At 40.8% G+C, this 27,618-nt stretch overlaps 2 protein-coding genes across 3 annotated transcripts; both read right to left on the bottom strand.

Moving 5' to 3' along the window:
- On the bottom strand, positions 1-18,685 carry cers3a (ceramide synthase 3a). Of its 2 annotated transcripts, none has more exons than XM_051380035.1 (11): positions 18,525-18,685; positions 14,442-14,623; positions 12,650-12,767; positions 10,915-11,033; positions 10,736-10,793; positions 10,487-10,537; positions 8,694-8,786; positions 7,069-7,197; positions 5,996-6,102; positions 4,197-4,350; positions 1-3,015 (listed from the first exon to the last, which is right to left on the bottom strand). In XM_051380035.1, the coding sequence occupies exons 2-11, from the start codon at positions 14,612-14,614 to the stop codon at positions 2,830-2,832; spliced, it is 1,188 nt and encodes a 395-aa protein (XP_051235995.1). In that variant the 5' UTR covers positions 14,615-14,623; positions 18,525-18,685; the 3' UTR covers positions 1-2,829. The 2 variants fall into 2 exon arrangements, with proteins under 2 accessions (XP_051235995.1, XP_051235994.1); XM_051380034.1 differs by lacking the exon at positions 18,525-18,685 and adding an exon at positions 18,002-18,150.
- Positions 18,686-20,070: 1,385 nt separating this feature from the next.
- On the bottom strand, positions 20,071-25,419 carry lins1 (lines homolog 1). The gene is made up of 6 exons (XM_051380003.1): positions 25,037-25,419; positions 24,866-24,955; positions 24,163-24,295; positions 22,827-23,423; positions 21,884-22,070; positions 20,071-21,058 (listed from the first exon to the last, which is right to left on the bottom strand). The coding sequence occupies exons 1-6, from the start codon at positions 25,388-25,390 to the stop codon at positions 20,263-20,265; spliced, it is 2,157 nt and encodes a 718-aa protein (XP_051235963.1). The 5' UTR covers positions 25,391-25,419; the 3' UTR covers positions 20,071-20,262.
- Between the last annotated feature and the right edge of the window lie 2,199 nt (positions 25,420-27,618).

The raw sequence follows: 27,618 nt of genomic DNA, 5'->3' as shown, positions 1-27,618 counted from the left end.
TGGACTTGAAGGTAGGATTTTATTCATAGACTTCTGCTACTACAACTACAACACAGACTACTTGCTACAGTACATAACAAAATGGTGACACTTCATACATCATCCTGGACCTGACAGGACTACATTAGCTGTGAACTAAAAGAAACATACATCAAGGATGAACGCATTTCCGTAACACAAAAACTTGTTATTGCTCAATGATACTTACTCTTTCTTAATGGTCCAGTGTGTGGGATTTAGTGGAATCTAGCGATGTAGTTGCAGATTGTAGCTACCTTGCCTCACCCTGTCCTTCTAAGCATGTAGGACAAACTACCGTGTCTGCCCTTACTAGAGCCAGTGTTTGGTTTGTCCATTCTGGGCTACTGTAGAAACATGGTGGTTCAACATGGCGGGCTCCGTAGAAGAGGACCCGCTCCCTCTGTAGATTAAAAACATCTCATTCTAAGGTAACAACAGTTCTTATTTTCAGGTGATTATACACTAATGAAAACATACCCATGACTATCATATTCCATTTCTGACAATAGATCCTCCTCAAAGTGACCTTTAAGAGTTAAAAATCTCCCAGGGACTGATATGACAATACTGACAATAAATCACATCATCAACACATATAACCCCACACAGTATTTCCATATAATAAATAAACCTACAACCAGTTTTACATGCTTGTTTTCTCCAGTGAAGTCGACAGCAGTAAAACATATTCAAATCATTGGCACAGTATTAGTGATGTTACGCAAGAGTAAACTCAAATAGTTTTGTATTCGGAACACTCATATCCTCTGGTAACTGTACAGTAATGCTGATACTGCTTATTATTACAGATCTATGACTTCAGCTCACCACAAGAGTCAAGTTTTCAACAAGTCCTCCAAATGAAAATGTATTTTGTTGTTTAATTTGGAGGACTTGTTGGTCTGTGCTCTCTAGAACAACAAATAGAAGCATTTTCTGATCTGACATCCTTCATCAGCAAGATGACATCATTTGTCAGTACCTTCCAAAAGCATTACAAATTACAATTAAACACAAAAACAACTTGGTTAGGATTATGTAAAGATCATGGTTTGGGTTAAAATAAAGACTTTTATATGGAAATGGGTAAAATGTCTACATTGTTAAGTATTAAAGTCTGATGTTTTGTTGATCCACTCATCCACCCTGACCTCCTCCCTATGTGGACTTTGCTTCTTCTTGGGAGGACAGGTCCATCCATGGATGAATTAGGGAGGTCTCATCTTTTCTCCAGATGGTCAACATCAGTTCAAAGATTCATAGTCAGTGATTATGTAGCTTTTTTGTAAGTTAAGCAGTCAGCTCACTGTTCAAATGCACTTCATATAACCAGTCCAGGGTTCCCACTCTCTTTAAGGAATAATTTTCCAGGACCTTTCCAGGAGGTTTTTTGACAATACAGGACAGCACACACAACACTCATAAACGGCCATATAATTTACTGGTAGGCCTAGTATCGACACATTTAACTAACGTTTTATTCCTCCTTTCTTAATGATGCAGTGTTTATGATGAAGTATTCATTACAGGCAGGTGGTCAGCATTTACTCCACATTAATTTGCCTAATCCCTATTTTTCCACTGCATACTCTCAAGTGAATTGACTACAGTTTATAGTTTACAGTTTTCCTCTCACCGCAACGTGACTTTTGCCACAGCTAATAAATAACAGTTCAAATGATGTAGAATTTATTTTATTTTTTGTAAATGAATCTTCTCTTTGAGGTTCTAGTGGCAACTATGGGGGTGGGCACTTGGTGTAAAACAGCAAGAATGAACTAAACAACAATGGCGGCTGCTAAAGAGGTTAGTGTAGATGCTGCTAGCATCAGTTCTATCAAAACTGGAGAGTATTTCTTCATTGAAAGGGGAAAGAACGATACCGAACACTTTACTCTGTGGAAAAGAGGTTTTCCCTCTTCTCCCAGCTGTCTTCAGTAAGGGTTTGACTATGTTATTAATGTTCATTGATCTGATTGGTTGAAGTTCACCTGTGATAGACAGTTACAGACAGATGGTTCATCCAATCACTTGCAATACTTGAGTATTTTTGGAAAGTGTTCTTTTTCATGATGCCCTTCGGTTCTGTGTAACAAACCCTGTTAAACAAACCAACAAGACTAACTGAACCAGGTAAATCAAATCACTACTAAGTAACTGACATACAGAAAACCTGCAGTCATGTAGTATTATTCCAAAGGCTTTTCGTGTGCAGTGTACATAAAGGGAACTTGGAGGTAACAGTGTGGGAGTGGGGGGTCAGAAAGGGTTACCCTAACAAGTTGGGAGTCCCCTAACAGTCTACGGTGTAACTGGATCCCATTCATCTCTCTGTGACCATAAATATGTGGTGCAAGCCAACAGAGGGTTGATATAAAAGCCAGCAGGCCTTGATGGATGAAACAGTGAGTTGAAGTGGCTGGGGGAAAGTTCCACAGCGCACCAGCTCTGCACTTCACAAACAATACGGAACAAGTTAGATGTGACGATAGTGTGCAGTGGGGTTTGTGTTTTGTTTGCTTGTTTGGTTCACTAGACTCTCTGGACCTGCAGGGCAGTGAAGCGCTGCCACTGACAACACTGTGGGGAGGAACAGAGCCAAAAACATCTCAAAGTCTCCCCCTGTGAGTGTGTTTGCAGTTCAATGCACTGTGAGAACAGCAAGGCTTATTTGGGCTAGGTAGCGTTCCAGTGTCTGAAGGAATAAATCACGTTTAGCTAATTTTTTCGTCCATATTGGGTGAAATATATTTACCATTGTTCAGTTTCTCACATCCGAGACTCATGCTAAATCATACTGAGCATGTGTCAGTACACAGTCTTCGACCGGCAGATGTTCTCTGGTGGAGACAAGCATCCAAAGCAGCTGTTCTTGTCCTCCTTCTCATCAACAGCCAATCCGTTGCTGAGCTTGTGCTGCTCCTCACTATCCTCGGTCAGGCTGCTCTCTTCCTCCTCTTCCTCTTCATTGTCACTTCTCTCATCTTTGATCAGCTGTGACATAAGAAAGAGAGAAGTAAACTAGATGTAGAGGAAGAAAGCAGATATGAGGGGACGGGTGGAAACGAGGGGGAATCGGAGAAGAGAGGGAGTGGGTGTTCAGCAAATACAACAAGCAGCTGGCGGAGCCAGCAGCCAAAGCCAAAGAGAACAAAACGTCCACCCGAAAGCAGCTTTGGAACCTGAGCTGCGGCGAAGAACAATGAGCTGTAGTTTTGGGTTCTTGTCAGTGGAAACTATTTACTGCTTTCTCTTTCAGTCATAGTGCTCTCTAATGTGTTGTTTTGTCACAAACATATTCATACTAAGTCCAAAATAATCAGGTGTTAATGGCAACGGTTGTCTAAATAGTCTGTTTCCAGTCAGTGTGTACGGGTGTGTTAAAGTAATGGTATTCTTATTTGTTCCTAAGCAAGCTGTTTCTCATAGAGCAGAGACAGACTGCGAATAGATGGATATAATGACTACGTTTACATGCACACTAATTTTCCACTATCATTCCAAATACGACAAATCTTCCACATTTGATAATGTAAACAGCATATTCCTTTTGGATATTCTTATTTAGGCCTTATTCTGAATTGAACATTTTCCAATTAAAGCTGCAGTAGGTAACTTTTATAAAAATAACTTTTTATCATATTTGCTGAAACTTTCACTATATCCTGACAGTAGAACATGAGACGGATCAGAATCAGGTTCATCTGCTTCCTCCTAGTGCTCCTAATGGCATTTACAAGAATCCAACGGGACTGAACAAAAACAACCAACTTTAGGGTGCTTGGGTTAAAAAAAAAGCCTCTTTCATTCAATGTTAGTTTATTTTATTTGTGACCACAGTATTTCCCTAATCTTAACCAAATCATGGAATCATCATGTCAAATTTATTTTAAAAATATTGTGGGTAGAAAATGTAAGAGAACCATTCTACGGGGTTTCAACAGTCACCTGTTTAAACGCAGCAAATAGTGAGCCCATCCACTCAGGTGTGGGAGGGTTTATGTCCATTATCTGCCATGGAAGCTAATTAAAATTAGGTCTTATGATAAGTCAATGGTTTACTAAAACCACAATGGAAAAACAAAGTGGAAATTGTGCTGTAATTGTGCTCTACCCATCAAAAACGATTTGGAAGCATTGATAGATGACAGACCATTCTTACTGAGCAGACTTACAGTGCCAGTCACAAACTTTCTGATCATGCAGAGAATAAGGTAGGCCCAGAACATGTGCAGACAGAGAAGGACCACCAGCATCACATTGAAGAAGTAGTATCCAAAGAAGGCAGGGTAGTGTTGAATGGGGTAGACCCAGGTACAGTGGATCAGCCTGAAACGCAGCACAATAGAGAAAACAGGTCAAAATGCAGACTACTGCAGAATACTGTTGTTGGCCAAGACACTGACGACGTGAGGTGATGCACCAGTCAGCTTTGGTCACTGCTAGTTCTTTGAAGTCGGTTTGGTGTGTTGGGGCCTTAATCCAACAGGCCTGCAATAAACCCTACTTTTGTGAAAGTTCTGATGTTCAGTTTGTTTTTTTGTTGCAATTTAAGTTTTAAGACTGTTGTTGATTCAACTTTATTCAATTGTATTATAATGAGAGATTTTGCTTTTTCCCTATTACTATTTTTTGTCATTCTTAGATAGGAGGCAGTAGAGAGTTGACAGGACTTGTCAGACTGCGAGGGATGTTTCAGTGACTTGGTCAGCTTTGTAAATGCCTGGGCTGCCAGGACACCCCAGGAAGGCCGTCAAGGAGGCTGCTGCTCTCTTGATCATGAAGGGCTGTTACCAAAGTAGCTGCCTGGTTTGCTGCTTCCTGTCTGCTGCCAGAGAGAGAGGCTTCCCATGTCTGCTCTCACTGACTGTGGCACGTTGCATGGCTCTCCCATGTCTCCTACACAACCAGATATTTAGCCTGCCAGATATTTTTTATCAGCGAGGCATTGGCGAGCTCTTGACGAGCCCATGGGCCATGTCATTGAACAACAAGTGGAAAACCAGGGCTAAAATCATATAGTTTGAACTGGCCTTTAAGCTGATGATGGTTGAACTTTTACAACTTGTCATCGCAGATGTGACAATGGTTACCACAGAAACCACATCATGTAAATTACTGTTGCCTGAATTCACTGAATTATACACACAAGCAGTTATGGAGCAACACCAGCTTCAAAGGTTAAAAAAGTGATTATCCAGCTCAGGACACAAAACAATGTTTATCATATCAGTAAGCTAAACTTTATAAATCATCATGTAATATTTTAACCATTTCCTCTACTTTAAGACACAATCTGCTCTATTGAGGCACATAATGAGATTAATATAGTTAGATGGCAGCAACATTCAACTTGCTCTTAGGATCAGAGGAAGTGCTGGTAGCTGCAGTGGTAGTGTTGCTCCCTTCTGCCACCCATTCAAAATACAGAACCCCGTCATTTCTGGCAGAACACAGTGGTAACAGGTAGTGTAGTGCTGTATGGAGAAGTAGGTCTTAATAGTTTGTCCTTATGTCCCATTTAATGAGAACAGAAAAATATTCTCTAACATCTCTCAATGAGTATCACAATAAAATTCACCATCGCCACAAACTACAGCCTCCAAAATAGCAATAAAGTCAGCATTGTGTTTTCAGCATTTCACAAGAATTAAAATAGCATGAACATTTGTGCCAGTGACTCAAGTAACTTTACAGACAACCTAATCGGTTTGTAGATTTAACTTAATGTCATTCCAGTTTAACCAAGCTGGTAAAAATAAGCCAATTTCACTTCCTGCTATGCAGAAGAGTTAACTGGTTAACTGTATAATAAGGAAATGATGAATGGAAGAGGCGACTAATGTGCAGACTACTTTTATTTGTCTGCCATCAGCAAGGCAGATTTTGCCTAAACATAATATGGAGTCTCTCTGTCTGTCTCTCTCTCTCTCTCTCTGTCACACACACATACACGCCTCATTTCCAAACTTACCAGAATGGGTAAATGATCAGTCGTGTTACCATAAACACTATGGCAAACAGAACAAAAAGAGTTTTGCAGGTTTTCTCCCATTTGGCATAGTTGAATAATTTGGCAGACTAAAAGAAAAAGGAGTCATATTGTTAATCAACCACATTAAAAAACACAGCAAGATTGAATTGAATTACCATCATTCTCTGCAGCATACTCAGTGGTAACTATAAAGCTTTAATGGTATTACTGTACAATCTAAAGCAGCCAGGTATCGATTGGAATGATGTTCATATCGGACAATTCAGCCACAAACTTTACATCCAATGCCAACATTCAGTGCAGGAGGTTGTGTGTTCTTTATGTAAAGAGGCAGAAAGTAAGGGTGTGGATAATGGGTTATGGAAGGCCACTGGGGTAAGCAGGTGTGTGTGTAAACCTGTACATTCGTAAACACGTAAAGCTTCATTATCAATGGCTGGTAATACTGGGGTCGTATATGGTGCTATGTATGCCTACTTGGTGTTTTTTTTTTTTTTTTTTTTTTTTAGATATTGTTCATACTTTAAGTCTATGCTCTTTGACACCGAAAAAAATAAAAATAATATGAATTAGGAGAATTGCATAGTTTTTTGCCACTGGGAGTTTAGTCATTTTTGCAACCAAGAAAGACATCTTAGATGGGAAGCCATTTTTAGGATTCAATATCCAACTTGTTATTTACGTCAACTGATCTGATCATCCAGATTCCCGCAAATATCAAACACATTTATGCCCTGTATACTTTTTTTAACTTTTTTTCCCGGTTGTTTTTGGTTCTGGCGCATTATTGTCATCAAACACATAGGTGTTCGGTTATACTGTCCGGTTACTAAAATTTAATCCACACCTTCCAGTCAATTAGAATTGAGAATTCTTAGTGGCCATGGTCCTTGTTTTTTAAACATAACTAGGATCTTTCACTAAATTTAACCAGGTGAAAATAAAATGTTGGCATTGAATATACTCTAGGCTCTAGGCTTTGCAGGGTCATCCAGTATAATCATACTATCAGATGATAGGGCTGTTTAAATCCTTGTGTGGCTGTGACTGACCTCCATTAAAACATCAGAGGCATCATGGACAAGCATGACCAGTGTTCCTATACGAATGTAGTTGACACACCAGGAAAATGATAAGAGGACCAGCGTGGCCAAGTGGTGGATGATTTGCTCCTTAAAGTCCTTAAAGGAGGAAAACAATAAAATGACATCAGTCAGTTACCATGGAGAACACTTACAGTCATTAGACTACTAAACTAGAGTATGACTAGCACCAACTAGAGGCTACAATGTTACAATACTCTGTTTGTCCTGGGGGTGGTGCTAGAGGAAACCATTGGATAATCATTGACAGTATACTGTATATAATGGACAGATCTTCAGGGTCTGTGAAGTGAAGCCAACAAGGAAGTGTCTTAAACCTGCATTCTATGTAATGGCCAGCAGGGGACAGCTCCATTGGCTGCAATAACATACCGATAGCATTCAGTCTTATGGAGAAATGAGCTGACTTCTCAGTTGATTTATGAGCGCAGTACAGTTTCCTAATGAGTTTATGGTCTCAGGCTCTAGTTTCAGTCTTCTTCCATACAGCATGATGTTCATTTAGTAAATGATGGTCCCATTTAGAGTTAAATAGACCTTAATTAGGGTATGCTTTAGGGCGTGGATACCTTGTGATTGACCTTGTGGTCATTCTCAGTGAGTCTGTCCAGCTTAATGCACCAAACTCAGATCAAACTGTCAAACTAGGCAGTGCTGATCAGATATGGATCCAGATTGTGTTACTGGGTTGACTATTTCTCACTTAAAATTATATCAGAAACATATTTTAGTGTATTGTTTATCTGTAATACGAAATCATGTGTGATGAGGCGAGCTGCCATTGTTTCCTGCTACAGACAAGTCAAAACTGCACAGCTCAACTCACAGTATGTCACCTCCACTGGCTCCAACAAACTGTCATGGTGACGACCATAATGCCAAACCTGGGGCTTCAAAACAGTTCTCCACAAACCAATGGGTAACTTCAAGATAGGTTCCCACTTGGGAATAACTGGGAATTTTAAAAAGCTTGACTGTTTTCAGCAAATGTCATACAAATCTACCAATTAGGTTACAAAGTAATATTTCTTGTGTGTACATGGAAACTTTGTCCTGATGGCACTAAGGCTAGACACATATGAATCACAGTTCACCCTCTGGAGACCATTAACGTCCAGTAGTTGTGGAGACAACTTGCTTCAGACATGTTCAATGGACCAACTGAAATTGCCATGCTTAAGCCCCACTAGTGACATGGTCTGGCCAATATTGTCCACGTTATGATAGGATACAGGGTCCTCTATAGCATGGGTTCCCAAGCTTCTTTGCATTGCGGGCCGTTGCCCCTGAACATGTCCCTTCACAAATTATGGATCTTTAGTGGTAACTAGTACGAAATTCAAAACCAAATAAAATAAAGTCTCAGTCTTGGTTTGTTTAGTTTGTATGCATGCCCATTTGCCCACTCCCTCTCTTGTGCATGCTATCTCTCTCTCTCTCTCTCTCTCTCTCTCTCTCTCTCTCTCTCTCTCTCTCTCTCTCTCTAGAAAATGCAGTGTGTGCAATGTATACATTTATACATCAGTAGTGATTGATCCAAGCTGAAATTCTGGCCTCTAAAAACTACTACTCACCTTTCTCTTGACATCAAATGCAACGCTGAAGAGAAGAGAGCCATAGAAGCTCATCTCCAAGACATAATACCAGTACTGAGACTCCAGCATGGACTGCAGACAGAGAGAGACACACAGAAACAGAGTCAGAGTAAGAAAGAGATGGACAACATGTAACATGAAGCTACAGTGAATCTCAGACACACAGACAAAAGATTTGTCCCTGAAGGCTGTGCTCTTTGTCCGAACCCATTTAGCTGGAAGGAAGGAACTTTAGATGAATCCATTGTTCACTCTAAGACGTGATCTCCCACTCAACTCCTTTTTCAAAGGCAAGTACAGGCTGATAATGAATCCATGGGATTCCATCACAATGTGTTTAGGAGAATGACATCATAGTGTCTGTCCTTTTAACTGAAGCCAGTACATAAGCCAGATTTATATTCCTTCCACTCATGAAAACTAGAACAAAGTTGTATTTCTAAATAAAGACATAAGTGTTACTTCGCTTTCACTTAAAGTGAGAAGACCACCTCTGTTGTTTGGTAACACCAAGTTTATATTGGTACGCATAAGAGGCACATTGTGACTTTATAAGTGCCCCTTAGTGAAATTACCAGGACACCACATAGTGGTTCCCAGAGGAGTTAGGAGTTTGGTCAAGGGCACCTCAGCATTGCCCAGGCGGTGAACTGGCAAAACTCTAGCTAGCTATCCAATCTGTACTGTGGTCCGTGTTGGATTTGAACCGGCCACTCTTCAGTTCCACAGAGTTGAGCTACTGCCACACCCATTTACACTCAGGCTGGTTATAGTGGGACAGAAGCTGGGTGGACTGGTTATATTATACTTTGAGAATGAGGGAGCAGTAAGCTGAGCCTATAGTGGAGGAATCTGATTACAGATTGCCGTTCAGGTGAGGTGAGTACTACAGCAAACTCACTGATTGTTGTAACTCACTCTCCAAGTAATAACACCAACAACCACTGTTGCCTAGCTGCGTAGTGTTTTGTGTTTGTGGGTTGCAGTCTGTGGAGTTTATATTTTTTACACGTTTCTGAGCTGTCTGATTTGGTTGTTGTTTGGTTAGTTTGACTGTTAAATGTCTCCCAGGAAAGTTTTATTCTATTGTGATTCTATAAGAAGTGTCTGGCTATATCATTTATGTGACTTAATAATGCTTGTTGCACCCTCTGTGGTGTCTGTAGACTTTTTATTTACTATCAACTATTTTGAAGGAAGGCAGTTAATAATAATCAGTTACATGCAGAAGCCTGTAAAGTTGCATCTATAGAAATTGAATTTATTGTAGGTTTGGATATAAAGTCTCTTCTGATGTTGTTCCACTTGTGTAAATATTGACCTTTAATGCAATTTATCACAGAATGCAGATATATAATAAATGCGCAGATGGTAGTCAAACCCTCTATTTTAAAGGGCAGCACAGAGAGACAAAACACTGCTGTGCTGACAGTGGTAACTGTGTGCCCTTATTTATGTTTGGATAGTGCCTACATGGGCAAATACGAAAAAGTTGCTACAGAACATAAACAACTGATCCAGCTGTGCTACAGTCATCAGAAACTGATGTTGCTTCAGATGAAGGTTTAGTGGAAAACATGACTCATTTCTCTAAAAACGTGTTTCTTTGATTCTTCTCTCCTTGTGTTGTCAGTAGGAGGGAGTAAGATGCAAGGAAAAGACACAAGTGAAGGAAACACGGATATCGGTGTCAAAACAAGAATTATATTTAATTCGATTTTTTTTTACCGAGTTAATATGATGATCATGGTGTGTAAGAAAAGCATACATACCTGACGTGGAAAATCTGTCCATACTTCCCGGGTGTCATAAAACCATTCTTTCTGCAAAAATATGGAGAGAAATTGGTATTGTATTCGTACGATATTGGAAATATAGAAGAGTAAAGCTTTATCAAAGCTATAGAGCCACGCCCACAAGGCAGCCAGTGACTTTATAATGTAACCACAGCTGTCTCAAGTTGTTTTTACAGTAAAATCATTCCTTCAGTAAAATGGTCTGGGCAAAAATGTGTCACTCACATCGTACAATGCTATTATTCCTCCGATGAATGCCGACAGGTAGAAGACAAACCTCCAACTGTAGGAGGCAGAGGAGAGATATGTTTAGTTTATTTATATATTGGTAGTATTGCATTATCATCACACACACATAGAAACACACACACACAGACACACACACACACACACACAGTAGTGACCTGGCCTCTCTGAACTTCTTCAGGACTCCAGGACGGTCCTGACTGCGTCTTCTTCTGAACCAGCGCTGAACTTGTCTCACAGACAAACTGCATTTCTTAGACAGCCCATCGATATCTGCCTGGAAGGAAGTGAACAATAAAATAAATGTTCTGAATCAATGAATGCAGTCAGCAGTGAGGTTTATAAATCAATTAATGAAACAATGAAATGCGCTGTGACGTGGACATAATGGATTATGCTCCGTGATAAGACTGGAGATGTACAGGAAGGACAGGAGCTAGTCTGTTAATAACTTCGTGAGATGGATTTTTAAATCAGCTATTATTGGTAATGAATGCAAAGAGTGTAAATATGACCAGCCTTTTTAGATCTAGTAAGTGTGTTTTTGACCCCTTGTTGCTTTTATAGACAGGCCAGAGAAAAGCACAATGCAATTGATTCCAGATGTTATAAAGCACAAGGATTTCAGCATCTGTATTAGATAAAATGGCAGATCTAAACTATGTATCATAAATTAAAAAGACGTGTAACATTAATATGCAGCTCACAGCTTAGAGACAAATGGAAAATGATTACCAAGTTCCGATATTTGTGGCTCTGAGAAATTGTGCAGCCATCAAGGTAAATGCTGAAATCTGTTCTATGTCTGGCTGAATCAACAAGAAACAATTTGGCCTTCTTGACATTCAGTTTTCAGGTAGTTGTTTGCACGTCACAATGAAGAATGAATTTAAAAGCCAGGAAAGTCATTAAAAAGCCACAAAACAAAAGTGGGCTGAGTATTGTTTCCTGTGGGACACCACATTTAATCTTAAAACTCTGATATGAGTGAAACCAGGCATGCGCCAGCCCCCTCAGGCCAATAAGGTCCTTAAAATGTATAGCTTTTAAAGGACCAGTGTGTAGGCTTTAGTGACATCTAGCAGTGTAGTTGCAGATTATAACAACCTCGCCTCAGCCTCCCGTTCAAAGAATGTAAGACAAACATTAGTGTCTGCAAAACTTGTGAAAAATGGCCCTGTCTAGAGCCAGTAATTGGTTTGTACATTCTGGGCTACTGTGGAAACAGATGGTTCAACATGGCTGCCTCCGTAGAAGAGGAAGTATAAACAGCTCAAAACCATAACAATTCCTGTTTTCAGGTGATTATACACTAATGAAAACATACCCATGAATATTATATTCCATTTCTGACAATAGACCCTACTAAATGTTACACTGGACCTGTTAAAGGGACATTGTGTAGTGTTTTAAGTATTTTATTAGCTAAAATCAATGTCTTCATTCATAAATGTGTCCTCATTGGTGTAAAATTACCTCTGCCAATGATCTGACTTATCCTCGTAAGCGAAGAATTTCTTATCTGTATATACATTGGACGGGCAAGTCCATGGAGGCTTCCATGTCGTTCCGCCATTATGAAAAACTATAATTGCCGAGAGGGACATAAAGCACTAGCCTACCTGTCTAGCTAACAACGCGTTTTAGTTCAGAGCCAGCGTCACGTGACTGAAACCAGCTATAACGGAGAAGGAGATCAGTGATATGATTTAGTTAATAATGGAGGATCATACTTATGCCGAGCCACAGGACACGGAATTATCGTAGGGAAGAAAGCGAAAAAGGGAATTAAAAAGGCAACGTGACCGGCGAATTCAAAATTAATTCAATTAAATAGTAGGCTGTTAATATTTAAACATCAGTCGCTGCTTTTTTGAGTGGGACTTTGTTTACCTGAACAGGATTTCTATAGTGAGTAGTGTAGTAGGCTTCCAGGATGGGGTTGTCCTCTGCTTTAAGATGGACTCTCTGCTGGATCCCAGCAGAGACTGCGAGTGGTGTTGCTATCCACCTGCAGCACAGTAACCGCACAGAGGGTTAAATTCTAACAATGTCAGCAGAGGGCAAACAGTGCATGATGGATAAGGTGTTGTTTAATTGATGGTTTATTGACATATAACATAAATAATAAATAAATAGAATATACCTAATTTATTTGCTACTATTTCTATTATTATTGCTGTTGTTAATAATGGTAGTAGTAGTAGTTTGACTTGACATTTGCTGTAATGGATTACATAATCAAGTAATCCATTAATTACTCTGCTAAACAATTTTCATACCATACAGAAATTAATGGAAATCAATGCCTGCATTCAAAAATGGAAAGTATTGGCTACATAGCGGTAATTCGAAGAAGGCATATTAATTTCAGTATATATAATATATATAATAAAAATACATTTATACACTCATTTGCTTTCCCAAATACGTTTTGGAGAAAATCTATTGCTTTGCCTTGCTTTGGAACTTTACAGTACTTTTTAATTTCATATTATTTTACCATACCCATTTAATCATATAAGTCAATTGAGAACCAATTCTCATTCACAATTCAACTGATCAAAGACAATGACATTACTGAGATTTTTTTTTAATGGTTCAGAGAATGACAGGCTTGAACCCAGGAGCACAACAGACAGACAGACAGGTTAAGATAAAAGTTCATGTTTACTGTCGTCAAAAAACAGGCAAGGGTCAAAAGGCAGGCAGATAAAACAGGCAAACTAGAGTTGTGACTGTTTTAGCACTTGTGTAATTGTCACTTGTAGTCACAGTGGATGCTGTTTAGCAATAGGTTACATAGTCTTACTTTAACTGTAGGGATAAATGGTGGTTTTGGTTAAATATTGAAAAAGTAAACATGTCCTGCCTCGTTCTTGAGTTGAAATATCTAACTAAGACCATTTTTCCCTAAGATAAAAGCAGCAACAAGGAACTTTCATTTTGTGTTGATTCTGGTGGCCCTTGTGGACAAAAGTTTGGACAGTGTGGACACCGCCTTGTTCATTAAAGGCACACTATGTAAGATTTTTACCTTAATATAACAGCTTCGAAGTCATTTCGATGGTAAACAAACTCGTAGTATAGCGAATCATCCCGATAGCAAAGCAGGAGAGGGACGCCGCTGGCAGAACCAGCAATGCAAGTCTGAAAGGTGGCGTCCCGCCAAATCCCGCGAGAATCATGAATTGCTTTACAGCGCGACGTCACATACATCGGCGACATAAGAAGCAGCCTCAATGGAAGACACTAGCAGACATTCACTCAGACGTTACCTGGTCAGTAGACATCTTCGCAGTCTATCTTTGCCTGTTCGATGTCCGACACTTCCATCCTACTGAACATGTACCGGTACAAAGGGGGGAGGGGATCAGGCCGTGAGTGCAGAGACGCAGAGCCGTATACAGAGACGGCTCTGGTGAGTGGTATTTACGACAGTTAACGTTAAATACAAGTACTCTGCAGCGACTCTAGGGGTAGCTGTTTGACAAAACCGGAAAACTGCATAGTATGCCTTTAATTTCATGGGGAATCCGACCAAATTAAGAATTAAGAATAATTTCATAGTGATAGCCAATCTTCTCTCTGATGGTCTTTTATTGCTTATGTAGGTCACAAGCAGATGCTCTGTTGCTACAGTATAACTATATGGGAGAGTAGGTGCACAGAGTGTGGATCTTACCTTTCAAATAAGTATCTGACGAATAGGAAGGCGAAGGCGTAGGGGACAGTGACGTAGAGATGTGAGGCTTTGGCATAGACCCGGCCATCCCTGTCCTCCAGGTCAGACCACGTCAGATTCACAGGCAGCCAGATTCTGTCCCACCAGAACCACTCATACAGCGTGTCGAACATCCCTCCACCCTAACAAAGCCACCAGGGCGCGCAAACACAGGGAGGGGCAAGTTAGTGTATAGTAACTAGGCTACCAGTAGACATGGTAGTTACTATTCACAATCCACAATTGACCCTTCCTAACTCCCGCCCCTTTTGGTCTGTGCTCCAATAACAGTTAAGTAAGCCTCTGTCAGAACCTCAGTTAACTTTCTTTTCCTGTACTTAGATATGCTATGTGCTAAGCTCTCCATGTTGAAAAGACAACCACATTTTGAAGGTTAAAGGACCAGTGTGTGGATTTAGTGGAATCTAGCAGTGAAGTTTCAGATTGAAACTAAATGAACCAAACTGGCGTCTGTATTTGACGACCTTGGAATGAAACTACGGTGGCCATGAAACTTTAAATAAAAGGCTACAGCCAGTGTTTGATTTAATCCATTCTGGGCTACTGTAGAAATATGGTGGTTCAACATGGTGAACGAGGACACACCAAATCCTACATGGTGTCTTATAAACTAATGAAAACATTATTATATTCAATTTGTGCCAATACCTCCTCCTAAATGTTACACTGAACTGCACCGGACCTTTAAAAGACAAAAGCAAAATATACTATATAGTCACATCTTAAGTTAGCTAACATTAGCTAAGTAGCTAACTGAGGATGATGAAAATGTGTTGGCTAGTTAGTTAGTTAGCATTTTACCAACATTAGCTAGCTAACTTGAATGACTATATAGGCCTATATATGTGTCTTTAAAATCTTTAAAATGTGATTGTTAGTTCAACGTAGATGAGCGTAGAACATGGCCACAGCACAGGGCTTGCTCAGCTGTTATTGGAGGACAGAGCAAAAGGGAAAACATCCTTCTAGAGTCAAACTCTACACATACTGTACATCATTTAAATATCACACTGTAGGAACAAGAAGAAACACATTTTTTTTGACTGAAGAAGGGCTTTAAAGTTCCAGAAGCATGGCAGAAGTAAAATATGTGACCCTGATGCCAAAGATGGCATGAATAGGAAGCAGGAGAAACCTCTGGAGTGTGTCCTGGCTGAGCAGCTTTCACTACGATGTAAATGCTTCCATGTTTGGACCATTTCATACACCCATTGTTCTCCCCTTGTCTCGGTTTGTTTTTCTCTGTCAAACAGTGTGACTTGCACATTAACCATCCATTTTAATATATCGTTCAGTTAATTATAAATTATTACAACACACCAAGCAATGACAAAAGTGCAAAAGTTTGAGTTATTTCTGATGACAGATATGGAGGGAAGGGCTCCAGAAAGAGTCTACAACAAGCAGACTGTAGTTGCAGATGCTACAGTTACTGTAATGTACATAAAGGTCTGTTTCCTAAACAAATATTGACCCAGTGATCCCTCCCTTACTCTCGAGAGCACTTCCACGCCCATTTCAACAGCCAAAGAGAAAAGGACAGAGAGAGAAAGAGAAAGTGAAAAAGCTGTCAATAGGGCTGGGCGATAAATCGGTTTTATCGATTAATTCGAATTTGTAGTTAAACACGATTTATTTTTAGTTAAAATCGGTTTTCTCTTGAACATCCACAACACCGGCGCTCCCTTTGGGCTCCCGTAGGTCAGAGTGCGCTGACCCCTTCCCCCGCCTCTCCACAGATAAAACACAACATGGCAGCAAGCCAGGATGAGCTCCTCCCCAAAAAAGGCACAGTGTCGTCAGCTGTTTGGAACTGGTTTGGTTTTGTGGCGTCCGACAGCCAACAAACCACGACCCACTGCAAAGTTTGTTTGAAAGCTGGGCTACAAAACCTCTTTGGGGGGAGGTTGCTGCTGATGGCCGGCGCAATGTGCTGGCCAATCAAATAGGTGTAAAAACACCTGGAAGGTCCTGCCGTCACCTCTGCTCTAACCTCTGTCCCAGTAGCTTCTGTAGCTCAGTGCAGTCTCTCATTGTTGCTTTGCTGTTGCTGTATGCAACCCAGTTTAGCTTGTCCTAGCACTGATATGTTACCCCCCACCACATTAGTGCATCAGTGTTAGCTTGTTGCAGTTGGGGAGTGGTTGCCTGTGATCCTGGTTGTTTCACTGCAAAGACAATCTCACTAGATCCAAACAGAGCCCTCCCTAGTCTCCTGGGGGGCCCGTCCTTTTCAGCTGTGGCTCATCCTGATGGAGGGATTTTATTTTTGTTACCAGAATACAGTATAAGCGTCAACCCACGGTCCAAAATATGGAATTCTCTCACTGGAATAAATGCACAAAAATACGGTACTATCCACGGTGGGGATACATTTGTGTTGTGACAGAGAAGATTACAGACTGGATCTTTGACATATTTTATTTTTATCTTTTTATTATATGATTTGATATGAAATGATATACTGATCGATAAACTCGTATACCATTGGATCTTTCTGGATACAGGTCCTTTTTGACATTTTTTTCAATTTGTTGTCCGAATCAAAAGAACCCTGAAATTACTTCTTCAAACCAATCAATATTTCCTATATCCATATAAACTGGCTCCAACCACTACTTTTCTTTCTTTCTAAATGCCTAAATGTTTTTGAAAACTCAAAACCATATCATATGAGTGTATGCTCTTAGTCTGTTACAGACTTAATTCTTGATTCTACATTCATGGCATTGTGTCCTGGAGACCTGGCCATTTTTCTCTCCACAGATTAAGCCAGCAGTGTTGGTGGTGAAAGCAAACAAATCTGTCCACGCAGTAATAAATTCTCTATTTTCCTCAGAGACCTTTAGTTTTTTTGATTTGGAATCCATAGCTAGCCTAGCTACAGAGACTCAAGACTAGGAGCCACTGCACACTACACGGTACAGCAAAATATAGAGGAAAAAGCGCCAGGCCAGGACGCACATTTTAGTTGGCGGAATGTTGTGTATAGCAGAATGTCTCATTGATCACTTAATGCCAGAAGAAGGATAAATGAAGATGTTAAAAAATAACCTTAATTGATTTCCATAACCCACAGGGAGATACTGGAGAGGGGTCCTAGAGGGTTTGTAGGACATTCTCCTTCATATTATGTTGCAATTCATATCCTGGTACTGTATTTTTAAAACCCAATGGGGATTCACTCAGTAATGAGAAAATATGTTCAGCTTCATGTTGCACAGATTACTCTCTGTTTGATTTCAGCTCGGGCTGACTCAAAGTGTCAACAGTGAGCTCTTTTGTGTACTTCAAAAATCAGGAAATACACCTTAAAGTAAACAGCAGTAACACAAGATTTTAAAATGCGGAATAAAAGTAGAATATTTGTCTGGAATGAAGGACAAAAGCTGAAAGTGTCACTTTTAAAATATTGAAGTACCAGTGAAGAAGAATAAACTCTCTATATCTAATAAACAGAGCTCAGAGCTGATTTTCATGACCTCAGGCTTTATAAATACCGTTCTTGACTTGTCCATTAGCTGCTCTTTGTTCAGCACTTCCAGCAACAATAAACAAGATGTGACTCCAGTCAAAGTACTTGTTATTCCACCTTTACATAGGTGCCGGCCCTACAAAGGTTACCCAGCAATAGAGGTCCTTGAAGCTGTCAAACGGAGATAGAAAACAGCTAAAACATCTTAAACCTCTAACTAATCTTAACCTCCAATCTTTTGATTTCAAGCGGGCAGACCACACAACCTGGATCTCACTGGATCTTTGTGTTGATCTCTCTGAGAACAGGGATGTCATTCATCCCAACTCAGCCGTGACAAAGCTCGCAGAGCCTGAGAGCAAACTTTTCTGAACTGCAGGATCTCTTCTGATCAAACAGCTCCCCACCTGTGGCTGCAGGTGGCCTTGGACCTCTAACTTCAGCACAGGATACACATTCACACCAGAATAGGGAGAAAAAACAACTGTCACTCACATTCAAGCTAAAAAACAATCACACCCCAAGGTCACAGGAAAACGCAGGCTTACCTTTCCACTGTCAGTGCCACCAGATAGAGCAGGTTGTTTCCACCCTGGCTGCTGTGTTTACTGTGGGAAATTACCAGGGATGGCAAAATCCTCTATCTCTCCGCTATAACAGGCAGCCAGCCACTCTCTCTTTGTTTGACATTCTTTAGGGTCACACCCAGCACAGCCACAATTACCTGGGAACGTTTCTTTTTTTCCCTCCCCTCCAGGAAGTAGAGGTAGGTTAGCAGATTGCCACACACACACGCACACACACACGCACACGCACACACAAGCTTTGCCCTCATGGGACCTGATAACCTTGTTTGTACTGTGTTTCTGATACAGTAAGTACAAAAGCAGGTTCTCCCACAAAACAAACCATTGAGGGACATTAGAGGCAACTGGGCAACTGTTGACTTCAATTCAATTAATTGACTTGTACAGAAAAGTACTGTATATTAGTAGAAACACCCTAATTACAAATATGTTTAATTTAGAACTGATGACACTATGTCAGCTTGCACATCAAGTGATCCTGCAGATCCCTCCACTGACAGTTCAACCACTTTAAGCATTCTGACTCATCATTTTACACTTAAAGGTCCAATGTGTAACAATGTATCTATTACAAAAAAATAATAATAATATAAAAAAATATATTAAAAAAAAAATAAAAACAAAAAAAAAAAAAAAAATTTTTTTTTTTTAATTTAAAAAAAAAAAAAATAAAAAAAAAAAAAAAAAAAAACAACCAAAAAAAAAAAAAAAAAAAAAAAAAAAGATATAAAAAAGGGGGGGTCGCGGCCACCGTAATTTCTCCTACATGCTTGGAACAAGAGGGTGAGGCGAGTTGGTTGCAATCTGCAAATTCACCACTAGTTGCCACTAAATCCTACACACTGGTCCTTTAAATACAAGTGTGTAAGATTTAGTAACATCTAGTGGTGAAGTTGCAGATCGCAACCAACTGAACACCACTCGCCTTCCAAGCGTTTGTCTGTCTTGTCAAACAAACATTTCCGTAGTCGCTTTCATTGCCTTTTTAGATTAATATCTGTGATTTACGATCATGTCATTTCAAGTAGGCTGAAAGCATTTACACTGATATTAATTATCATTCTCAATAGACTGACTATTCTCAAAACGCATTTTGTTGCATATAAACAGAACAGTATGCTGGCTTATAGTCAGCTCCATCACAGGAGGGTGTGTGTGTGTGTCTACTGACAGAGCAAACAGTGTACTGGTGAGTCAAGCTAAATCAATAGAGCATGCTGATGACACTTCAAACTAATGATTAATGTAAGCCACATAAAAAGGTACCTGGGAAGTTTCCACTAGTATGAAACAACAACAGAAACACTTTCAAATATAAAGGTTGTGCTAAAAACGTGCTATTTTGCTCTTTCTTTTTTCTGACACCATTGCTGTCATTACACTATGTCAAATTGGCTTCAAAGCCCGGTGCTCTTCCTGGGGGCTTGGTCTTTACCCACATGCCTGTCCCAGCAGGCACCGGGTGGAAGGGAGGACATTCAGGAGGATTTAGGAGGACTAACAGACACATATTTATATATATACTATTTTTGGCTTTTATTGATTTTAATGGATAATGACAGCTGAAGAGTGGAAGGAAATGGGGGACAGAGAGAGGATAACATCTGGCAGAGGAACGGAGGATGGAGTCGAACCCAAGGCTGCTGCATCACCTCATTAAACAGAACAAAACACAAATTAAATGTATTTTTATTCATTTCTAGAACTGTGACAGATGTGATTGCTGTATTTGTGCTAAGAGCTTCAAGAGTGACGAAGGGTTGTATGGGAAGAGTTTCTTTGTCTGCAGCTTTGTCACAACCTCCCTGAGCTCTGACAGACAGAGGACTGCTCTGGCTGATGTCTCACAGTTCACCTGTCCTGACGGAGGCGGTGTGTTCGGACATGGTGTCTGCTCATTGTGTAACACCAGCAGTGATGACCCTTCTGGTCTTCGGTCCTCACGGAGTAATCCTGTTGAGGGAGAGGACTCGTATTGTTTCTGTCTGATAAGTACTGGTGGTCCACTGCTCTCCTGTTTCACATCCAAGGCACCAGATCTACTTTTCTCGCATACAGAGGTCCCTGCTTCGTCCTGAGAATCCATGGTCTCTGGATCAGACTCGTCAGAACTACCGTAGTCTACGAGGCGGAGCCCAGAAGTTGAGCCCACTGGTGAAACAACACCCGTGGGCTGGAACCAAACTCGATCTGGCCCACCTTTATATGTTGGTGCAAACAAATCACTGCCACGTGAGGCAGTGAGCGAAAGATGGCAGTCTGACACGCAGATTCTTCCACATGCAGCGGTGAAGCCCCGCCAGTCAGCTCTGAGGCACTTGAGGTAACGCACAAAGTACTCCAGAAAGCAGGTTTCAGTGGAGATGAGGAAGTCGAGGAGGATGCTGTGGTCAAAGGAGATGCTCTGAAGAAGAAGCAGGAAGTGGCAGTGAGGGTTGCAGCCGGAGGCGCAGGCTGCCTCCAGCACAGCGAAGTCATCTAACCCAGAGCACACTCTGCACAGAGAGACAGACTGTTCAGGAAAACATGGAACCTGCTAATATCACAAATAGTTTTTTTTCCACCAAATTGTTCACTAAAACTGTTCCAACCAGCCTGCATTTCCACCAGTTTTGAGCAGTACCATTCTAATCAGGGATACATCATCAAAAGACGGCACTGTACAATGCACAACTGTAGGATATGACACACACACTTTTTGTCTGGAACCCAAGAACCTGCTGTTTTTGGGTTCTTAAACCAATTTATTTTTGGTCAAAAAGCTCCAAACGCTTCAAAACTAGGTGTGCGAACCAGAGCAGACCCCGATTCACTGTTGATGGAAAAGGCCTATGATTGGTTTCTCTTCTCTGGTAGAAGGAGTGTTCAGGTGAGGTCACATTACACTTTCATCTTGCTCCATCTACCAATCACATCTGTTTAAGTCTGAAGATGGACAAATTCAAGCTTGCGTTTCCTCTTTTTGTGCAATCTCCAGCCACATCTGGAGGAATCAGCTTTGGTCAACTATATAATAGTTTGTTTTCATCACCCTGGTTACGCTTCATAAACTACAATCTGCAGCATCGCACTAGAGCAATGAGTAGGTGTGTATAAATCTGGTATCTGTGGCTTCAGAATATTATGTATGATAAATTAAACAGTAGATGAAAACTTTCTTCAGAACACAGTGTTTTTGGTCAAACAAACTGAGCCTATGAGCTCTTAGTGAGGGGACAACCAGGCATTTCCCATTGTACCTTAAGCCAACCAGGAGTAAGTCAGATAGAAAGCTAACCCCTGGATTGAGCATCATGTTGCTGACTGTGTGTCTGTTGTACCTGTGATGGAGGAACACAGAGAGCAAAGCTTTGGCTGCCTCCATCATGTCGTCGTCCTGTTCTCCAAACAGCAGGCTGACCCAGCAGCAGAGGTGAGTGACCTCCATCAGCTGGACGCTGTTCCTCTTCAGGAAGCCCCACAGACTCTGTAGATACCCATAAACCTCTGCAGGACTGTCCGCTCCAGCTGAGAGAAGACAGAGGGAGGGTATCAGCATAGCAACTCACCTCATATGTGAGAGGAGTGCCCCCTTCTGTGGAGATGCTATAATACAGGGAGTGCAGAATTCACTTTCTTACTACACATAGCTGATGAATCTAATTTGGCACCTACCAACTCAAGTGTTTGAAAAGACAAACTGTCAAGACCACAGAACATGATTACCAAAATCTACTGAAAACATCAAACCTGCAATAAACACATTTTACTGTTGCTTAATTGCTCCCTTTTACCTCTCCAATTCCTGAGGGAAATATCTGGCTGTTTAGCTGCTAAATGCTCGTTGCTGACTGTATCAGTCTGCTGTTTGGTGCTGGGCGGGTAATGTACAGTGGGTTTTACAGCTTTTTGTCTAGAAACAGCTGGCTGAAAAAATAACACTTTGAGAGAGTGAAACAGTAAGTTCTCTGGAGGTTTGAAGTGAGTCAGAAAAATAATAAACCACCAAGTTTCTACAGTAGCCCAGAATGGACAAATCAAACACTAACTCTGGTTAGGCCTTTTGGGTTTTTCAGGAGTTTTGTGGCCACTGTTGTTTTTCCTACATACTAGATGCCACTAAATCCTACACACTGGTCCTTTAATCCAAACATCTTGACACTTTACATTAGTTTAAATCAATGCTTTCAAACAGTCCAGAATTACACACCATACACATACACCATCACCTGTCTGTTATAATGTATGTACACTGATGTTGTGATGTCCATCATGGGTTCTCACCTGTTCCGCCAGCTGTCTGGATGTGAAGCTCCATGGACTTGAGAAGAAGCAGGCTGACAGCTCTAAGCATCACACAGTCTGGTTTCTGACCTTCGTCACCTTGACCGCGTCTGGTCCCCCCGAAGAAAGAGGCAGACTCCACTTGAACGCTCTGTAACCAATTAGCAGCCACTGCAGTCAACACGCTCTGAGCCAGGATGCTCATATCAAAGTGGAAGTGCTCGTACTTCAGGCCGGTGAGCGGCACTTCTCCTAAAGCCCAGTCCTCTCCAGCCTTCTGCAGCACAGCTCTCTTTAGGAGCAGCAGCGCTCGCTTTTTGACAAAATACTCTGAGGAGGAGCTGATTACTGTAAGGAGGGCTGAGGAGTGGATGTGGGTCATTCTCTGACTCTTCAGACAGACGCCAGCTCCACATATCAAGCTGGATGCGGTGAGCACCTCCAGCAGGTCCAGCAGGAGGCAGAATGTTGTTCCTGAGTGTCTGCTCCTGGTAAAGTCCACCAAACACTGTGCCATTTCCTCTCCCTCCTCAGGGAGAAACCTACATAAAGCAGTGAGGCTGGAGTCAAACGCTGCCAGAAGCTTCCCAATAATCTCTGATGGAAGAAAACACACACATTCAAATCAGACCCAACAAGGATCACGTTGCAAGCAACCTGAGTGGCTCTAATCTGGCTTTCATGTTGGTCTTAACTAGCAATTTTGTGTGCTACAATTTCAATAGTTGATTCATCTTTTGATTATTTCATTCAAGCAGAAATGGCAACCATTGTCTGGTTGCAGCTTCTCCAATATAGAGATGTGCTGATTTTTTCTGTAAACTAAATATCTTAGGTGATCCTTGTCAAAATGCTTATGGTATGTGTTCATGTAAAAGAATAAATATTGGCTGATACTCTCAAATATTGCTATTGGTATTGGCCTTAAAATAGCTGCCACTTTGACTCATTTGACAATAGTAGGGTAAACACAGGTGTTCCAATGATATGTTGAGTGTTGAGGTGTACTAATTAAGGTTCCATTAGGTCAAACACAGTCAGGGTGCTGCTATTGTGCGTGCTGGCTCACTGGAAAGGCTCTGATACACTAAATGGAAAAGAACCTTAATTAGAACACCAGTAATTACCCTATTATTTAATGTCCAAATGGCTGCTGTGAAAATGATCAATTTTAAAAACCATATAGTCACTGACGTGTGCTTGTTTTGGGAGATGGCAATGACTACAACACGTAGTATGACGACCCTGGATCAGGGAAACAGGATATCTGAGCTTCTGCTGGCTGATGAACATGTGACCAAAAAGCTTGTGAATGCACAAAGCAGCGGGGTTTTACCTTGATGAGCTCCTTTAAGAAGTCTTTTTAAGACCTCCGTCAGCGACCACAGACAGGCATCCAACTCAGTACCAGGGGGTGAGCTGTGAAATGCCTGCACACACTTCTGCTCCCAGACAGGACTTATAGCACCCTGAGAAATCAAAGTGTATATTAAACACATGTATTGTTAGAACGTGATACAACAAGACAGTGTGCTGCTCTACGCAGCTAGTATTGGTCCAATGATCACTGTTAATCACTGATAAACAGCTCAATTACATTTTTTCTGCCACCCCTCCTTCTGAATCACCTGACCTTTTGACCTTTTTGGTCCATGTTTAGGGCAGCTTTAGGCCAAACTCGCTCAAACTGCGCTCATCGACACTGTCAGTCACTTCAATGAGAGTAAAGAGCGAACAGGCTGATTGTAATGTTATGGTGTGCTCAGAGCTCATACGTAGAAAGGAGCTGATATGAGACTAAAGGTTTTAATAGGGTTCATGGGTTTGAATACATGGTGAAATTGGTCTGGCCCAGTGACCCACTTACATTACTTTAATGGTATTCATAATAAGCAAACAAAAACGAGTGCTGAAACTGGTCTAACACTGGGCCAGAATAGAGCCAGAATAGGGCCAGCTATGGTCATAAAGCGGGCTGAGATCTGGACCACCAGTTATTTTACAACCTGGGTTCTATGAGTGCAGCTCTGAGAACTCACTGATTTGAGGAGCTGGTAGAAAACCCATGCTGACACACTCTTGGCAGCCAGATGTGAGATGATCTGGTCCTCAGCCTGGAACTGATGGACCTGTGGAACAGTGGGCGCCTTAGATGTACTGCACTGTACAAAATCAATCAATAACACTTTTCTTTTGAAAGGGGCACTCACGAGCTGCGACATGAGACCCATGTCCTGAAACAGCACCCTGAGGACCTCCGCGCAGTACAGCGCCACAGCTGGAGGCAGGCTCTGGACCGCCGGGCTCTGGTCCGCCGGGCTCTGGTCCGCCAGGCTGGAGCTGATCCTCTCCAGCAGACTCACACTGACGCAGCTCAGCTCACGGCAGCGCGCTGCAGGAGCACAGCCTCGGTCCTCCTCACCGGAGAGCTGCGCACACACCCCGGAGAGTATCACAGCCGCCACGTCCGCAGCACCTCCGCTGGGACACGACCCCGTCAGAAAACATCTGTACGCATCTGTCAGACAGTCAAAGCGCTGGCTGTAGCCGGCTGCGCGCTCCATGCTGCTGCCGGCTCTTCCGGGTACCGCTGCCACGTGACACACGCGGAAGCAGCGCTGCAACAATTAGGTCAACAAATTGAGTCAAGTCAGTAAAATGAGACCGGATGCGTGCCACATGAGCCTTCAAAATAAAACCAATGAATCGCTATATCGACGTATAAATGACTTGAACCGAAACAGTAAACTTGCTTAACTTCCCCAGGAGCTGTTTGACAGACTTTAGGCATACATTAACAGCAGCTCTGTGTGTGAGAGAGCCTTTATAGCCTATCTCTTTCTCTATAGGCTATATTTTAATAGTGGCTTCTTATGGCATCTTATATGCACGTTTTGCTTAATGAGCAACTGTATTTTCACTTTTGGACGTTTTTAATGTTCATAAAAGGTAGAAGGACGAGGAAAAGTGGAATTATTTTATCAGTAAGGCTTTTATTTTGATATAACCATTGGTCAATAAGAATTTATGGCTACAACCGGAAGTCTTAATTTGTTGTGCATTTTTTAAACAGTAGACTACATTCAACAGAGGAACAACATAGTCAAATATTGTTTACTATATAAAGACTACATGTGTAAAATAATAATTCAATGAAATGAAAAAATACCATATAACAGGTAATTGCCTGTTTTTCTTTTTCTTTTAGATTTCTGAAGGAGACATCTGACATTTAAGAAAAAGTAAGAGGGTAAAGCATAGTGGAGATGGAAATAAATAAATCAAGAGCGGCAATAGTATTACTATGACTAAACAAGAGTAGATATGGTTATAGGAAGGAGGAGAACGCACAGGAAAGAGCAGGAAACTGTATGCAGACTGAGGAATTGTATGCAGCAACATTAACAGTGCACTTTTAATTTTAGTAAAACATCCAACAGGTCAGAAACATAGAATGCATAACATATACAGAAAAGAGATAGCAAATAATTACAGTCACATAAAATAAGTATTTTAGAGTTTGAAGATAGTGTGGAGAGGAACAAATGTGTTTGGTTTTCTGATTAAGCGCCTTTAAAAAAATCTGGACTGGAGAAGAAGAACTTTTACTTTACATGATACACAACATTGAATTGTGTCCTCAATATCCTAGTCTTTTAAAGATCACCTTGTTCCTGACGCCTGCCTCTATACCTCACTCTAAAGCGGATTTTATATATTCTATAGCGAACCCTACCTTTGTTGTCTTTATCCCATATTTCCAGGTTTTCATCATTCTTTGATGCAGTACTGTATTTTACTAAGTGTGACAACAATTTTTCAATATAACAGCCACTCCCATTTGCACCGGTATTCAACAGACACAATAGTCATCAAAAATCAAAAGATAATCTCTTAACATTTGTGTTCATTTAAACATTTAGATTGTAGCAGCTGAATCTGAACAAATCACTGTTTGGTTGGTTGAACATACTCTAAAGGCATAATAGCTCTACTTAATATGTTCTTGAACTAAATAACCAGTTATTATTATTATTAGCATTATTTCTCTCTCATCACTTTCTTCTCTTTGTAATACTTGTGTCTTTATATTGTGTTCTTTAAATATCCATAGGAAAATTATAGTAATAACTGATGGACTGGACCGTATGTCACCTAATTTGAACTGTGCTACTTTCTTGGTTGTACACCATCCAAATCCTTTACCAGAATATGTTGTATACTCCCAACTAGGGCTGTCACAATACCAGATTTTCACTACACGATTATTATGTCCAAAAGATATGATGATATTGATATTATTGGGATATCTTTAGAAACTGTGAAGAAAATGCTATCACTCAAATTCATCTTTAACCTTTTATTGTTTTTTGGGAAATGAATTAACTGTAACACTGGCACCGCCATGTCGGAGTGTGACCTACAAAGTCAGAATGTAAAGTCCTGGAAATGATTTAAGAGGTGCTGGATTATTTACACAATATTATATGTGTACTATTAACACGATTACAACATTAAGTATAATAATTTCTTTATTGTCAATGTTGGTATATCGCAACACCCCTGTGTTGATTACCGCCTCTTTGTATTCTTATTTAGTATGTTAATGATTGTTTGGTTCTCCACTGTAATGTAATTTGTTCTCAAATAATAGGGTTAACTAATTCATTGATCTACTGAATCATTGTTCTCTGTTTTGAATCCTGTTGAGTTTCCATAAGCTATGTATAATATAAAATGTCTTCTTTAAAAGTTGCATTTTTACAAAAAATATAACGTACACCTAAAGGAC

This window comes from Dicentrarchus labrax, unplaced genomic scaffold (genome assembly GCF_905237075.1).
Source record: "Dicentrarchus labrax unplaced genomic scaffold, dlabrax2021, whole genome shotgun sequence".
Lineage (NCBI taxonomy): Eukaryota > Metazoa > Chordata > Actinopteri > Moronidae > Dicentrarchus > Dicentrarchus labrax.
This window is presented reverse-complemented; position numbering and strand designations above follow the sequence as displayed.

Coding starts and splice junctions, on each gene's coding strand:
- cers3a (XM_051380034.1), bottom strand. Junction 10,794..10,914: donor AAGAAGTTCAGAGAGGCCAG/GTCACTACTGTG, acceptor TGCCTCCTACAG/TTGGAGGTTTGTCTTCTACC. Junction 3,016..4,196: donor GAAAGTTTGTGACTGGCACT/GTAAGTCTGCTC, acceptor CTTATGTCACAG/CTGATCAAAGATGAGAGAAG.
- lins1 (XM_051380003.1), bottom strand. CDS start 25,390: ATGGAGCGCGCAGCCGGCTACAGCCAGCGCTTTGACTGTCTGACAGAT. Junction 24,956..25,036: donor TGGGTCTCATGTCGCAGCTC/GTGAGTGCCCCT, acceptor ACTGTTCCACAG/GTCCATCAGTTCCAGGCTGA. Junction 23,424..24,162: donor TCTTAAAGGAGCTCATCAAG/GTAAAACCCCGC, acceptor TTCTTCCATCAG/AGATTATTGGGAAGCTTCTG.